Source organism: Microplitis mediator, chromosome 8 (assembly GCF_029852145.1).
Source record: "Microplitis mediator isolate UGA2020A chromosome 8, iyMicMedi2.1, whole genome shotgun sequence".
NCBI classification, from domain to species: Eukaryota; Metazoa; Arthropoda; class Insecta; order Hymenoptera; family Braconidae; genus Microplitis; species Microplitis mediator.
In genome coordinates, this window is record NC_079976.1 from 22,623,337 (window position 1) to 22,638,434 (window position 15,098).

Sequence of the window (15,098 nt, forward strand, 5' to 3'; positions counted from 1 at the left end):
AAATCTTGTTCTACATGTAAAAATAAAAATTCAGTGAAATTTTGAGCTCTTAATAACAATTTTAAGAACTGGAACAACGTCGTTGAAGTTTTCCCATGCTAAAAGCATGTAAATTTTGATTCTTTTCTTTTTATTGAATAAAACTCAGCCCCATATTGACGTATCTTATCGGTTCAAAGTTTTCTTGGAAGAGAATTGTATGCTCTTTGAAAAAGCCTGTATGAGCTTAGCATTACCTTCAACTACAGCCCTCGTGGAAGCCTTGAAAGTCTAGTTTCCTACGAAATTAGTGGTTTTTTGTTGTTAACTTGTAAACGGTTGACTTTTGGGAAAAAAAGTACATGACATTTTTTGTAGGAAATTTAGTCTTCTACAAAAAAGTTTTCATAAGTCAAATCTCTAAAATCAATATTTAAAAAGATATATGAACTTTAACTCAGTAAAATTCGAAATTTTAGCTAAATGTCAAGATTAACGGTTTTATAATTCAAAACCATTATATAAAACATATTTTTTTGAACATAATCCATCTGTTAGGTCCAAAGGACATCGAAAATTCGAACGAGATTCTTCAAACCTGTGTTTTAATCATTCAATTTTTGAAAAGAATTGCAAATGAGGTTGGTACTTAAGAACAATTTCGATGAATAATTACGGGCATTTTATAATTTATATAAATATATATTAATTGATACTTACCATAAGTTAATAACTGAATATATTGTATAGTATTGAACATTGACATTTAGCTAAAATTTCGAATTTTACTGAGTTAAAGTTCATATATCTTTTTAAATATTGATTTTAGAGATTTGACTTATGAGAACTTTTTTGTATAAGACTAAATTTCCTACAAAAAATGTCATGTACTTTTTTTCCCAAAAGTCAACCGTTTACAAGTTAACAACAAAAAACCACTAATTTCGTAGGAAATTAGACTTTCAAGGCTTCCACGAGGGCTGTAGTTGAAGGTAATGCTAAGCTCATACAGGCTTTTTCAAAGAGCATACAATTCTCTTCCAAGAAAACTTTGAACCGATAAGATACGTCAATATGGGGCTGAGTTTTATTCGATAAAAAGAAAAGAATCAAAATTTACATGCTTTTAGCATGGGAAATCTTCAACGACGTTGTTCCAGTTCTTAAAATTGTTATTAAGAGCTCAAAATTTCACTGAATTTTTATTTTTACATGTAGAACAAGATTTTTGATGGGGAACGAAAAAAAAAAAATCTTCGTTTCAAACGGAGCACCCTAATATATATATATATTTTAGAGTTGCCCAAAAAAAAAAATTATTTTGGCTATCATTCCAAAAGCTTCTCTAAGGTATAAAAAAATTCCCTCCAAAGCGCAGCTTGATATCTTAATTTTTCAAGAAGCTCTATACATTTATATTTTCCTATTCAAATAAATACGTTTTCATCCGGTAAAACTTCGAAAAAAATTTTCTACGAATATGTATTGAATAAATTTTTTCGTAATCCTAACGGTTAAAAAGTTATTGAACTTTAAGTACTCGTTACTAAGTAAATTTGAAGGAAGATAAGTTCGAGCAACTCTTAAATGGAATTGACACCATTACTAGATAATTCATTTAATTTTTATAGATTTGAAATAATTTTCTACTTTTTGATAACTTTTCTGGTGACTGCATGTATTTATTTCAAAATTGATAAAACTCTAAACTGTTTATAATAATTAAATAATTTAATAATCGTTTATATAATTATGAATAATATTTATTATTACAATTTAGATATTTTTTCCTATGATTAGCAACTATTTGTGACAGAGATTATTTCTGTTCTTCATCCTTTGTCCCAAGTTCATTATATTTTTCAATTAAAGCTATTACTTGCGGATGGATACTGAATTTCATTTTCTTTTATCGCGAATATTTAAAGCCCAATAACTTTTTACTCGTTAGGATAACGAATCAACTTATTCGATACTTTTTTCTAGAAAATTAAATTTCCTAGAAGAAAAATTGATGGCGAATTCAGAGAAAAATTTTTTTTCGTAGTTTTACCGGATGAAATCATAAAAAAAATTTGTTTACGTGTTATATAAACGGGAAATTATAAATTTATTGAGCTTCTTGAAGAATTGAGATATCAAGCGGCGCTTTGGAGGAATTTTTTTTTATGCCTTTGACATAATAGTCCTTGAAAAAAAACAAAAATGTTCTTTTTGGATTACTCTAATATTTATACTGTCTGTACGTTACTGTGTAAGTGGGAAAATTTCACTTGGGAGCCGACAGGATCGCCAAGGTAGAGAGGGGATAAGTTGACAATTTTTAGCAGACACAATAGAATATAGACAGGTCGGTGAGGTGGGGGCTACGTTTCCCTAAAATTTGGCGTACCTGAAACCTTCAGACATCAGTTGCTTCAGTGCCTTCCATAAGTTAACTTCGCCATCTAAGTTCTTACTTATTACCATCCAAATTCCAATATATTTTTTTAAATCTAACAATTTATAAAATAACCGAGTGAAAATGTCTGTTCTTCCTGATTTTGACGTTTTATTGAATTACTCTACTCTGCCATTGGAGTTTCCAACTTACGGATCTTCACCAGAACGTATACGATCAGAAGAATCAAGTACTTCTCCACCCTCCAGTTCTGACGAAGTCAAGACTTCAAAGACAACAAAAGGTAATGAAACATTTATAAGTGCAAATTATTTTCCAGATTTTTCTTGAAATTTTTTTTTCACACTGTAGAAAATCCGGAGTGAATTCGGATTAAAATTAAATTCGAATTCACTCCGTCACTCGGAGTTCCGGAGTTTTACAAAAAATCACTCCGGTCTGGAGTTTGAATACTTAAATAAATTGACATTAATTTATATTAAACTGCTAAACAATGTGTGTGTGTGTGTGTGTGTGTGTGTGTGTGTGTGTGTGTGTGTGTGTGTGTGTGTGTGTGTGTGTGTGTGTGTGTGTGTGTGTGTGTGTGTGTGTGTGTGTGTGTGTGCAATAGGGTGCTTCAAAAAAAAACTTTGATTTTTTTTTGCTCTTTCCCCCTAAAACGTTAGTGGTTGCCAAAAAAAAAATCCTCCCAAAAGATGGGCTCTATAGCTCAACTCTAAGAGGTCGCTATTTTAATTTTAATTTCCCTTTTGATTAACACGTAAAAATTTATTTTTTCATTCAAAGTGTAATTACTCATAAGCTGCTCAAAATTTTTCAAATTTATACATAAATCTTTAAATTTGATTTCTCGTGCTTTCCAAAACCCTATGACAAGTCATAACTATCCCCAATTGAAGCTAGCAAACAAAAAATCGAAAATTAACAATTTCATTTTGAAATACAAAATCGATACTTTTCAAATAGCTTCAATTGACATTTGAATAATGGTAATTATGACTTGTCATAGGGTTTTGGAAAGCTTGAGGACTCAGCTTTACAGGTCTATGTCTAAATTTGAAAAATGTTGAGCAGCTTATGAGTAATTACACTTTGAATAAAGAAATAAATATATAGATGTTAATCAGATGAGAAATTAAAATTAAAATAGCGACCTCTTAGAGTTGAGCTAGAGAGCCCATCTTTTGGGAAGATATTTTTCTGGCAACCACTAACGTTTTAGGGGGTAAGAGCAAGAAAAAAATTGAAGTTTTTTTTTTGAAACACCCTAGTGTGCAAGTGTGTGTTTGCGTGCATGTGTGTGTTTGGGTATGTGCAGGTGTTTGTGTGCGTGTTTGCGAATGTGTACTTGTGTGTGTTCGGATGTGTGCAAATATCTGCGTGTGTGTCCGCGTGTGTGCATGTGTGCAAATGTGTGTGTACAAATGTGTGTGTGTGTGCAAATGTGTGTCTATATATGTGTGTGCGTATCAGCTGATCATTTATGTAATACGCGAGTTTTTACTTCGATTTTGATGAGTGGAATTATTTTTTATTAATAATATTTACAAAACTCCGCTTATTGTTACATATAAGAATAACTTTATGAATACTTATTATTAATTAAGTCAATAAGTGTTATAATATTCTTATTTTATTTTATAGGTGGTATTAACATCCATAGAAAACCGCGGACTGTATTCAGTCAGAATCAGTTGGATGGTTTGGAGAGGTTATTCGCGGATAAAAAATTCTTATGTCGTCCACGAAGAATTTTTACTGCAAAACAATTAGGACTGGAAGAAAGACAGGTGAGAAAATTTTTCTATTTTTCCTATCACTTGTTTACAAATGATAAAATCTCGTACGGACCTTTGTCTGAAAAACGCAGTTCTAGAGTTTTAAAGACTTCTTCGGACAAAAGTAGGAAAAATTTTCACTAGGGACCATAGCATTTCAAACCAGAATTTTTCCGTGCGATAATTAATTTTATTTTTAAAATATTCAATTTTTTGTTTGATATATAAATAAGTGAATAAGAAGTAATTTCCTTCAAGAATAGGCTACATCAAAAAAATTAAATTTCTTACGAGATTCTTCATGCCAAATCTAATATATAAGGAAGGGGGGGGGGGGGTCAAAAGGAGCTAGGGTAGGCGATATGGGATACCACCAAAATTTCATATTTTAAATTGTTTTTAAACATTCCAAAATGACTTTTGTAGATATAATTGAGCGTTTTTTAAATTTTTCTCGATAAACTTTTTAAAAAATTTATTGTGAGTTGGAAAATATTAATGACTTTTGTTTTATGATAAAAACTATTAAAAATTTGTTTTTCTTCTTTTGTATCCACTAATCATGTAAAATATAACTTTTCTTCGTGTTAATTATTTACAAAAAAATTAAAATCAATAGAACTCATCAAAAATCCAGAAATTTCTTTTTTTTTACCTTTTTTATGGGTACCCCATTTCTCCTGTAAAAAGAAAAAAATTTTCTTTTAACGGTAACTAAAAATTTTTTCTATTTACTTAGAAAATCATTGAAAAAAAAAAAAAAAAAAAAAAATGAGTTAGTGTATTTTAGTCCTAGAAAACTTGGTATTTCCTTATGTACCCCGTTTTGCCCCTCTCTCTTCTATGTTCGGAAAATCGTAATTCGCGACAAAATATTAACTATTAATTATTATAAAATTATACATCGATCTGATATTTAGAAATTTCTAAGTTTATAATTTTTTTACAGGTAAAAGTATGGTTTCAAAATCGTCGGATGAAAGACAAGAAAGAGAAAGACAGAGATGCAAAGCTTAGAAGAATAAATACATCGGCTGGGTATGGTGCAACTGTACATCATCAGCATCATCATCATCTACCACAAAATGTCGAGTTGAACACCGGAATATACAATAGTTATTGCCCAAATGCCGTCAGCTGTCAAACATCATACAGCGGGAGCCAACAAAACGGGCATAATTACACCGAGAGCTATAATAATGCTTCTAATTCTAATTCCATCGGATATCCTGATAATAATAATAATAACTGTAATTCGAGCATCAGTGGAATCAATAATAACCACAATAGTAATGGTTATTATTCACAACCTGATGATAAATCCTCAAATTGCATCGAGGATTTTTACTACTATACCACTACTGGAACCACGGCTAGTGAACCAATGACTGACTTAGACGATTTCGATGAACTTCTATCTAAGCACGTACTTTGAACTTGATTAATTTTGTCATACTAATCTGCTAATTAAGTTATGAATACTATTCATAAATTATGTACTCTAAGACCAAGTATGTAGTTAATATTAGCACACTTGCCAAACAGTATTTAAACACCAGAAACAATCAAAAACCATAGTTTTACGTGTGGCCTTAAAAGTCGAACACATTTACCGTGTGTTAAAATAATTTACGTTCGTAACACACTTGGCTTTTAAAAATCTGTTCGAGTCACATTAATTATTATTGTTTCTGAAAACTCATATTGTCAGAAGAGAAAATAAGAAATATTGGCAAAAATCTTGTAAAAATTTTAATTCATTATTGTTGTAAATATTTTTTTAGATTATCTTTCTTTTCAAATAACTTGTAAGGTGAATGTGTTAAGCATTCCTAATATATTTAACTTATTAAGCGAATGAATATTTTTTAATAATAAAATCTAAGTAAAAATTAGTGATAATCTTATATTTGTTTTTATGATCCTGTTTGTATGTATATAATTAATGTGTATAATTATTTGAATAAAAATGTTTAACTATTTAAATATGTTATTTTTTTTATTCAATCATTAATTATTAGTTAATTCTTAATAGTTTTAAAAATATTCCTCTAGGTAAAAACTTGTCAACAAGCGGTCGTGCATCTAAAAATTTTTCCATTAGAGAAAAAATTCCATTTTAATTGAAACTAATAAAATTTTGTTATAATCCTGCACAGAAAAAAATAATTCTTGGGGCAAAAAATTTTTTGTGTTATGAACTGAAAACAAAAATTCTATTAGGATGATAAAAAATTTTATAATCCAAACAATTTTTTCTTGCTCTAAAACAATTTATTCTCGCTCCAAGAATTTTTAAGTTTACAATTTATAGTACGAAAAAATTCTTGTGACAAGTTAAAATTTTTTTGGGACGAATCAAAATTTCTTGTACTAATGAATCCTTTTTTTTGTGTCGGACAAAGACTGGATCAGTTAAAATCCAATTCGATCTGATATATCATAGATGGAAATATCTATATTTTGTGTAGATTTATCCAGATCGGATTAGATCTTTGGATGTACATTGAATAAAATTAATGAAAATTCCATTTAAACAATAAAATAATATTTTACCATTATAGGGGAAGGGAGGGGGGCAAAACGGGCCCCCTCAAATTTTTGATGCCTCGAAATATTAGGGTGCAAATGGGCCGCCCAAAATTTTTAACATGAAAAGTGTTGGGGGGAGGGGGTAAAATGGGCTGTCTAGACTTTGAAAACCTACGAATATTTTTTAGCCAAACGGGTTCCTAAAATTTTTTTAACAGATATGATTAAAGAATTATGATAAGGGGCAAACTAGGTCACGAGTTCAACAGCATTACTAACTATAATTTTTTTTAAAAACAATTTATTCTATATAATCGAAAACAATTAAAATATAAGCAATCAAGTAATGAAATTAAGTTATTTTTAGGTCCAAATTTTCACTATCAACTCTTTTCTATACTAAACACACAGCAAAAAGTTTCAAAACACAAAACAAGCGACAAACATACATTGAGTTTTGTTGGGGGCCCGTTTTCCCAACTTTTCAGGATTTTTTAATTTTCATAGACACAGCAAATTAACACAAGAAACTCAGCAAAAGGAAAAAAAAAGTGAAATAAGCTAAAAAACTCGCATTATAAAAATTTTTTAAGGGGGCCCATTTTGCCCCACATTTTTTAATTTAATATTTTTGATGGATAGAACAAATTAACGTCAAATACTTGGCGAGGGAGTAAAAAAAAGTAATACAAGTAAAAAAAACTGAGGATTTAAACATTTTTTTTTTAAGGGGCTTATTTTATCCCCCCCCCTTCCCCTACACTATTGTTTACCGCTGTCTGCATCCACTGAAGAGAAGTATACATATATAACTTTTACAGCCTCAAAATGTAAAAATTATAGATTTAGGTTTACAGAACTCACAATGTAAAAATTACATTTTTGGTTCTGTAAAAATTACATAATTTTATTGACAGACAAAAATCTGTAAATTTTACAGATTTTTCTGTAATTTTTACAGAACTGTTTTTTCCGCGTGCGTGAGTATTTATTCTGTACCTGCCCCACATTATACCATTATAATAAAACATAATTTTGTAATTAAAGAGTGCCAGCCGCTTACCATTAGCACTGAATTCTCATTACTTTTAATGGTCAAATAATTTTATTAGATAAATTAGATTACGAAAAAAGGGGAATAAAATAAAAAAGGTTACGACAAAACTCAATAGGAAAATGTATACATATATATAGTGAAGTTGTAGAATTCACAGAAATATTTATGTAAAAAATACAGAGCAAAATGCATGCGCACACTTACCCCCATACACCTGCACACACTTACCCGCACACCTACACACATGTTCACACTTACCCCCACACACTCGCACACATGCGCAAACTTACACATACACCTGCACACATGCGCACACTTACCCCCATACACCTACACACATGCACACACTTATCCGCACACATGCGCACACTTGGCCGCAAACCTGCACACGTGCGCACACTTACCCGGATAAGTAAATATTACATAAAGTAATAACGTATATTCTACAGAAAAAATATGTAATTTTTGCAGAACATTATCTGCTAGTTTACATTATGTTATTTATAAAAATAACATTTATGAATTTGTAGAAATAACATATTTTATCTGTAAATGTTACAAATAATATCATCAGTAAATTTTATGGATTTTTTTCTGTAACTTTTACAGAACTGTTTTTTCCGTGCGGGAGGTTAGAAAATATTAATGGATATTATCATCATAAATAAAAATTAATTGAACGCACGTCTGACTATCGCGCCTTATGTATCCCTTAACAGTATTTGCCCTGATAGCCAAGCTAGCGACAAACTATAGCAGCGACATGCCACCAAGTTGGCCGCAAAAATTGGCGTTCTCATAAGTTGACGGGAAGTTGCCTTCAATTTTCCGAAAAAGATGGCGACAGGTTGCGGCAGTAGATTGTCGCCAAATTTCTGAGAAAGTTACACGGAAAAAAGCGCAGCTCAAAATTAGCTAATAATTATAGTCGTCAAATAAAAATTACTTTCCTAAGAGAAATTTCCAATCTCAAACCAAAAATTACTATTATCAATGGAAAATTACATTTTTTTGTTGATTCTTACAATCAGTATTGTAAATTTTACGATTTGTAAAAGTTATAATACAGATTAGCAAAAATTGGATAGAGAATGGTAATAATCCATAATTATTTTACAACAATCATTCTGGAAATAACAAAATTCAAAAATCTCTTTGATAATATTACAATTCTGCGTTAAAAACATTTGTAAGAGTATAAATTGAATATTACAAATCAATAAGAATGAATTACTATAAAACTTATATTTATTTTTATCTATTCTATAAAATTCAGTAGATAAAATAAAAAATATTAGTATAGAGTAGATAGTGATTTTTATTTGGAAACAACAGAAAAGTCACTCATGACTCAAGTTATGTTTACATGAATTTCGCAAAAATTATTCATTTATATCCTGATTATTACAATTTGTAAGATTATTAATTTCATTTTATAACATTTTAAAACTATTACTGAAAACATTGTAAAAAGAACTCTGGTATTCTAAAAATGATAATATCAATTAAATGTTGTTGAGGTATTGCAGTTTTTAAAACATCGATAACGTGAATTGCTACTTAGCGGGTAAAAATTGCTATTTGCCTGTAACTTTTAATACGAGAAATATAATATCGACTGCGTTGTATTTTATTCATATTCGGCATATACTTCGAGATATTGGAAGGATACCTGTAGCCGAGTGGTTAGCATGCTTGCACTTTAACTGGAATATTCGCAAGGCGTAGGTTCGAATCCTACAGTGGTAAAAAAAAAAAAGATGGTGGATTTTAAATAGGTATTGAGATATATACCTAAATATATATATACAGATACATTCCGACGATATGTATATATATATATATATATATATGTTGGAAAAAAAATTTATTATTACACACGAGGAAACAATTTTTACTATCTGGATTAGTAAAAATTCAATAGCAGTCTCAGTGAACGTTTTATTCTAAGATAGATTTTTTACTAAATCAAATGGTAAATTTTATTGAATGCTTTAGTTTTGTACTCTTAAACTCAAAGTAATTTGACTTATAACCCGCATGGAAAAGCTATATATTGTTAAAAGTATATAAAAAAATATATGGTGAATGTGTGATAAATATATAGCGGCAAAAATATCTATATTGAAAAATATATGTTTTTTACATATATTGGATTATATATTTATCATAATATATTTACGTGTATATAATGTTTTGTATTTTTCTTTATATATCTTCTTTATATATAAAAATTACGTGTCACGTTGTTTGTCCGCGATGAACTCCGATTTTACTGAACCGATTTTAAATTTGATTTGCACACCGTGTGCAATTTGATCCAACTTGAAAGATAGGATAGCTTACATCTCAATTTATAGTCGCAATATTATTTTATTGCAAATTATTTGTCTATTATTTGTCAGTCACAATTATCTGTAAACTCCAACCGATTCTAACCGATGACGAAATCTGTTGAGTAGATTGAGTAAGTATTCAATAGATGGCGCTATGTTAGAAATACAAATGTTTTAAAGTCCTCCTAGAGAGTAAGTCGCCGTCGGTTTTTACCCCCACTATAGAAAAAGAAGTCTAATCTCACGCCGTTACTACTCATTAACATTACAAACCGAAAATTTCCGACAATTTCCGACGGTGATTTACTCTCTAAGAGGACTTTATATAAGCTATAATTTGTTTATTACATTCACATGTAATCCGAGTTGGAAAGAGATACAAACTTTACTATTACCAGGACAACAAGCAATTCATCGCCATAACATAATTGCACGTGTGTTCAAACAAAAATTCAAATCCTTAATTGATTTTATTGTTAAATATTAATTTTTTGGTATCACACGTTGTTGGTTGTATTCGATTGTGGAAAAGCGAGGTTTGCCTCATGCCCACATTTTAATTTGGTGTGGGTTCGAATTGGTCTGGGTTCGATTCCCAGTTCGGGCTATCTATATTTTTCTCAATATATCTATAAATTGTCTTATTGAGAAGGTTATTTGCATGTTTGCATGTTTAGGTTTCCACTATATTTAAATATACAGTCGACTCTGTCTGAAGGTTCGCTGCCTAAAGGTTCCCGCTGTCTATAGGTTCCAAGATACATTGCTTAAAGGTTCCCGGATATTCCCCCACCCGCTTTCTCGAGTGAAGAATCACAATTCAGTTTTCAAGCGCTAACTTAAATGCACGTGTTTTTGAGGTTATGTTTACTGCGCAATGTGTTCATTTTCGCGTGCGCCTCGGCGCTCCAGGGAAATATATTGTAGAGGAAGTGCTGATGGTGGGGAGGGAACCTTTAGGCAATGGTCCTGTCCCGACGTGGAACTTTTAGACAGAGTCGACTGTAGTGGAAATAACCTAAACATGCAAATAACCTTCTCAATAAGACAATTTATAGATAAATTGAGAAAAATATAGATAGCCCGAACTGGGAATCGAACCCAGACCAATTCGGTATTGCGCCGAGTGCTCTTCCAGTTGAGCTATCCGGCACTATACTATATTCCATTCAATTTGATCTATTACTTATTGAGCCACACCATTCGGTTTAATATGACAAGAACCTTAGCCACAGCAACGCGTGGCCGGGTCTGCTAGTTATCTCATATAATGCTCAATATATTCTTATCATATATGGATAGTATATATATAATTTATAAGTATAATATAATAAACTTGATATATATATCCATATCTTTTGATTCGTATAATTAGTGGTATACGGTCTCTATATAATTGATTATATATGAAAGAATTTATATGATTAAATATATGGTTCGCGGTATATTGGAATTATATTTTTCCAGTATATTAAAACTTATATTTTTTGCAATATATTGAAAATTTTATTTTTTCAATTTACTTTTTCAATTTCTACACAATTCCACAAAAAAAGCCAAATTTATTATTTTTTCTCCTTCTTTTCATTGACCTTATATTTACTGGCACTAACCTAAAAAAAGTAAAAAAAGTGACATATATTTAACAATATATTGGAAACCATATATAAAAAATATAAAAAATACTATATATTAATTAATATACTACTTTCAATATAATATGTCAATATAAATAAGATATATTAAAATATATATGTAAAACATACATAAAAAGTCATATATTGATAAATATATTGATAATATGTTGTAGCAATATATTTTTTTTCAATATATTATCATATATTAATACGGCGAAAATATAAATATTATTTTATATATTGTACAATATATCACATTATAATATTCATATATTCTATCATATCTGTTTTCACATATAAAGTTTTTTCATGCGGGGAATTAGTAATTCATAGGATTATGTGATTATAATTTCTACTCATTTAAAAGGAAAATTCCCACATTATTGGACCGTTTCAAGTTTGCCTCGGCGAAATAGTAATTTTTATTTGAAAATTACCGAATATTACCAGATTTTTTTCTTCGTGTGTTTATTCTCGTATCCCTGAAAGTTTAAACGTTATATTAGTTTTTTAGTAAATAAACGAAGCAGCCGCTGCGACTTTTGTAGCACGTGTTTTTTAAAAGTACAATAAAAAATTGAAAAAAATCTCGTTAGTTAACAATCGTTCAACTTGTTGAAATTAACTTTAAGTAAAATTTCCAACGGGAATAAATTATATAAAGTGTTCAGAATACACCATATTTTTTTCAAATGTAAAAAAAAAATTTAATACCTCAAATAAATTAATTAATGTGTCATACTCGCTTTTGACACCGCGCGCGCAACCTAAAAATATCGCGCGGAAACTCGTTTTTAGCGTTAAATTAAAATTATTAATAATGGAGATAAAAATCCGGGGAGTCGGAGTATTTTATTGGAAATTTCCTCCTTTTTAAGAATCTTTTTGTAAAATTTTTCAAATATTAATAGTCTATGAAATATTGGCAAAAAACGAAATGCCTTCTTTTTTTTGTCTTTAATTGTTTATAACTTATGCAATTTTTTACGTGCTAATACACACTTTTAGGACATTTTTCTAGGCGTCATTCCGGATCCCATGAGCTATCGCACCTAATTTTTAAAGCAGTATCTCTATTTTGGGCCATTTTCAACTTGTCGACTAGACTATTGTATGAAAAATTCATGGCTGTATTTCTGATTTGTGAACTTAGTATGTGCTAATGAGATTAATTTTAAAAGAATATAAAACGACAAAAAATATATTATGTGCACCAAGTACGTTTAAATAATGTTTTTTTCTTTTTGGATATTTTAAAAAAATTAGAACAAAAATTTTTAATAATTTGACAGCATCTCAGTTATTTGATATTTTTTTTTATTCCAGTCTTTTTGTGTAAAAACAATAAATTTACAGACAAGTAATTAATGTTTCATAGGGGAGGGGGGGGGGGGCAGAGCGGGCCCCTCAAAAATTTCAAAACTTGAAAAAATATGGGGGCACAGCGGGCCCCGCTAAAATATTGATAATAAAAAAAAATTTTTTTATTTTCGCCTATTTACTATAAATCTAATGTATTGGCGCATTTTTAGCCCTACGCATGACATCTGGGGCAAAATGGACTAGCCGAAAATTCTGAAAAAACGATTTTTTTATATTTTCTGGCTGATTCTCTTTGTCTGGGGCCAACTTGGTCATTAAAAATATTCAAAAATTAAAATTTTTTTTTTTAGTTGTTAAATTTTCGAAATAAAGTAAAATTATCACTAGTCTAAAAAATTAAAAAACACGTTATTTGGGTTAAAAATAATGGCAAAAAAGAAATATAGAATTTTTTTTTTTAATTATAATAATTGATTAATCTAATCTGATGGTTGAAAGCCACAAAATGTAATAACCGGCTTAGGGGGGCCTTCCGGTCTCCCCTAATGAGGCCTAAAATAGACCACCATAACTTTTTATCAAATATTTATTATTACTATATAAATGTAATTATAAAAATTTATTAAGAAAGTTAAAGATAATAGAATTACATTTTAAAGTTATATCACAGCAAACTATTAAAATGATTTTTTTTACTATTAAAATACAATCGTTTTATAGTTCTTTGAAAATATCACACGTGTAGCTTCGCACAATTTTGTTGTGAACACCGACACATGAATCATGGGCCCAATTTTTACATTGGCCACATTGAATCCACGGCTCTAAAGATTCCGAGTATAATTCGGCACAAAAAATACAAGCCGTATCATCGACTGATTGTTTTGATTTGCTTTTTCCTTTACCCTCTCCTTCATAATTAATTGTTAAAATAAAATGAAGAATAAAATATATAAAATCTGAAATTTTTTAGGGGGGCCCGCTCTGCCCCTAATTTTTGATTTTTCAATTTTAATGGACGCAGCATAATAAAGTGAAAATGAGTATCAAGGGTCTAAAAAGAAGTGAACGCGTTAAAAAAATTAATCATATTATAATTATTTCCCTTAAGGGGCCCGCTCTGCCCCCCCTTCCCCTAAATATTGAACTATCCATGTAATAAATCCAATAGTTATCTCATGAAAGGTAGACAAAGTCTCAGTCATTATAGGATTAAAAACATTTATGGTATATATCTAAATAAGTAAATAAGTGAGGGTTCAATTACGGCGCCAGACTTCACACCTTAGTTCATTAAAATACATTTAGCCGGCCACAAATCGTTTTTGATAACAATAGTGTAAATGTAAGTCTTAAACTCCCTTCACAAAGACAATTTATTTTAAACGGACAATTGAAAAGTGTGAAGTCTCCATGAATTTACTGAACTTATTCTCTGGACGTTACGGAGCCAGAGTTTCAATCTAAAATCGATTAAAAGACAATTTTTTTTCATAATCTTGACGTTAAAATGAAAATAACTAGCGAACAATGCGGGATCCGAAAAAACTTTGGGAATAACTCTAAGGGATTAAAATTATCTACAAACAAGGTCTTAAGATGTTTTGTATTGCGTCTAATAGTTTCGTCGGAGTATTAGGACGATGTCAAAATTTAATATAAATTCGACTTCAACCTCAAAGATCTTTTGAACAAATAGATTTATCAAAAACTGATAAGAAGCTTTTTTTGTAGAGCATTCAATTACCTACAAAAATATGCCTGCCAATTATTCCTATGATGCATCGTTAACTATTTATTTTTTTCAAAAATTTGTAACTTTCTTTTGGTTGAGTAGAAAAATTATGAGAAACGTTTCTGATGGGGTAAAAGAAAAGAAAATATTTTCGGCCAAATCTAAAGGAGTTGGGTTCAAAAGTAGTCGATTTGGCGTGGAATGCCCCATATATATATATATATATATATATATTTTAGAGTTGCCCAAAAAAAAAAATTATTTTGGCTATCATTCCAAAAGCTTCTCTAAGGTATAAAAAAATTCCCTCCAAAGCGCAG

The 15,098-nt window shown here is 29.9% G+C and overlaps 1 protein-coding gene across 1 annotated transcript; it reads left to right on the plus strand.

The window, feature by feature from the left end:
* Positions 1-2,503: 2,503 nt before the first annotated feature.
* On the plus strand, positions 2,504-5,593 carry LOC130673938 (homeobox protein Hox-B3-like). The gene is made up of 3 exons (XM_057479154.1): positions 2,504-2,663; positions 4,025-4,170; positions 5,108-5,593. Exons 1-3 carry the CDS (start codon positions 2,504-2,506, stop codon positions 5,591-5,593), a joined length of 792 nt encoding a protein of 263 aa, XP_057335137.1.
* The last annotated feature ends 9,505 nt before the right edge of the window (positions 5,594-15,098 follow it).